The 1,973-nt window shown below is 40.2% G+C and overlaps 1 protein-coding gene across 1 annotated transcript in view; it reads left to right on the top strand.

Moving 5' to 3' along the window:
* Positions 1-1,973, top strand: part of LOC106877150 (vam6/Vps39-like protein) — a 72,552-nt gene that overhangs the window by 10,105 nt on the left and 60,474 nt on the right. The window contains exons 6-8 of the mRNA XM_014925961.2: positions 646-684; positions 971-1,063; positions 1,502-1,685. Of these exons, the coding sequence (XP_014781447.1) occupies positions 646-684; positions 971-1,063; positions 1,502-1,685 (316 nt within the window). The remainder of the gene's footprint in view (positions 1-645; positions 685-970; positions 1,064-1,501; positions 1,686-1,973) is intronic.

Raw genomic sequence — 1,973 nt, 5'->3', positions numbered from 1 at the left:
AGGTGTTGGTGCCACTTAGAAAGCACCTGTGCTGGTGCTGCATTAACACACCTGTGTTGGTGCTGCGTAAACGCACCCGTGATGGTGACATGTAAAAAGCACCCAGAAATCTCTGTCAAGTGGTTGATGTTAAGAAGGGCTTCCAGCTGTAGGAACTATGCCATAACAGACAGCTGGAGTCCGGACAGCTCCCTGTGTCAAACCATCCAACTCATACCAGCATGGAGAGTGGATGTTAAACGATGAGGATGATGATGATGATGATGGTGGTGATGATATTTACAGTCAGTTTCTTAATAAGACCCTTGCTTGCTTCAATGCAATTGAAGGGGTTGTTTTAAACATTCTCTTTCAATCTTGTCTGTATTTGACATTAAGAAGCCATGTAAACCATAGCAATGCAGACATCAGAGTACAATGCAATTGCTGGGCCTTTTGGATCCCATCAAACTATCCAACCCGTCAGAGCATGAAACATGGATGTTAGATGATGGTGGTGGTGGTGGTGGCAATGTTGGTGCCAGTGGTTGTTGCTGTTATTTATTTATTTTTTTACCAGCAAATGCTTTTGTACTTTTCTTTTTAATTTCCCAGTTTTCAAAATCATTCCCAATATCAATGTAATGGTGAAATTATCTTTTTCAGTTGTATTACTGGAGAAATCGTGAATTTAAAGAAATGCAGGTAAGTCCACTGTTTTTAACTCTCCTATTCTTTTACTTGTTTCAGTCATTTTTGATTCTGGCCATGCTGGAGCACCACCTTAAAGGGTTTTTTAGACGAAGAAATCGACCCCAGGACTTATTCTTTATTTAATCATCATCATCATCATCATCTTCTTCTTCTTCTTCTTCTGCCCCCCCCCCACTTTGCGTCTGTGAATTTGGACAGAAAATGGTGCATTTTATGTACCATCAAATACAGTAATTAATTAATGATATAATAATATTGAATAATTTTGCCTTTCCAGCCTGATTTATCGCTTTACGACACACCACGAGCCATGAGTTGGTGTAACGATTCCATATTTGTCGGATTCAAACGAGAATATTTTGTGATAAAAGTAAGTTAACGAGTTTCAATATTTAATGTCCATTTATTTCTTGCTCTTGTTTGCTTCTTACTTTGTGCAAAAGGGACATTTGTGCAAGAGGGACATTTGTACAAGGGGGGCAGTGTGCAAGAGGGACATTTCGGTGGTAGTTGATGGCATTCGTGTATAACTTAGAAGTGACGCATGCCACCAACTACTACCAAAATATGTCGTGTATAACAAGGTCAGTAAGATCAATTGTCTGTCTGAGATTCAGCTGTAAGAAGACTGAGGCTCACAGAGGGCCAAGCAGGACCAAACCAGTGCATGTGTTTATTAGCGGCATAATGCCTCTCCCAAGGTTTACTAGAGAAGTATTCTTTTCCACTCTAGGCACAAGGCCCGAAAAACTAGAGAAATATTGAGGCTAATATATTGTTTCAAAAATATTTTTTTTTTCCTTCTTAGGTAAATGATGGAAACTTAAAAGAACTGTTCTCTCTTGGAGGTAAGAGAAGTGAACCTCTTGTTGCTAAATTGTCTGATAATCAAATTACTCTCGGAAGAAATGAAATGTCCATCTTTATTGATGAAGAAGGTTCCCCAAGTCAGAAATATCCACTTCAGTGGACTGACATTCCCATCGCTCTTGGTAAGTTGTTACAGTTCGTCTTTTATCTTTTGCTTGTTTCAGTTATTGGACTGTGGCCATGCTGGAGTACTGCCTTGTGACCCTGGTGCTTATTTTTTTTCAAGTCTAGTACTTACTCCATCAGTCTCTTTTGCCAAACTGCTATGGTATGGGGGATGTAAACAAACAAACACCAGTTGTCAGACAGTAGGGGGCACAAACACAAACATAAGGACACATGCACACACACACACACACACACACACACACCGCCACCACCACCACGGTTTCTAGTGTTGGATGCCCTTC

The sequence above is a fragment of the Octopus bimaculoides genome, chromosome 11 (assembly GCF_001194135.2).
Source record: "Octopus bimaculoides isolate UCB-OBI-ISO-001 chromosome 11, ASM119413v2, whole genome shotgun sequence".
In the NCBI taxonomy this organism is placed as follows: Eukaryota; Metazoa; Mollusca; class Cephalopoda; order Octopoda; family Octopodidae; genus Octopus; species Octopus bimaculoides.
The sequence above is the reverse complement of the archived record's forward strand: the minus strand, read 5'-3'. Positions and strand labels throughout refer to the sequence as shown.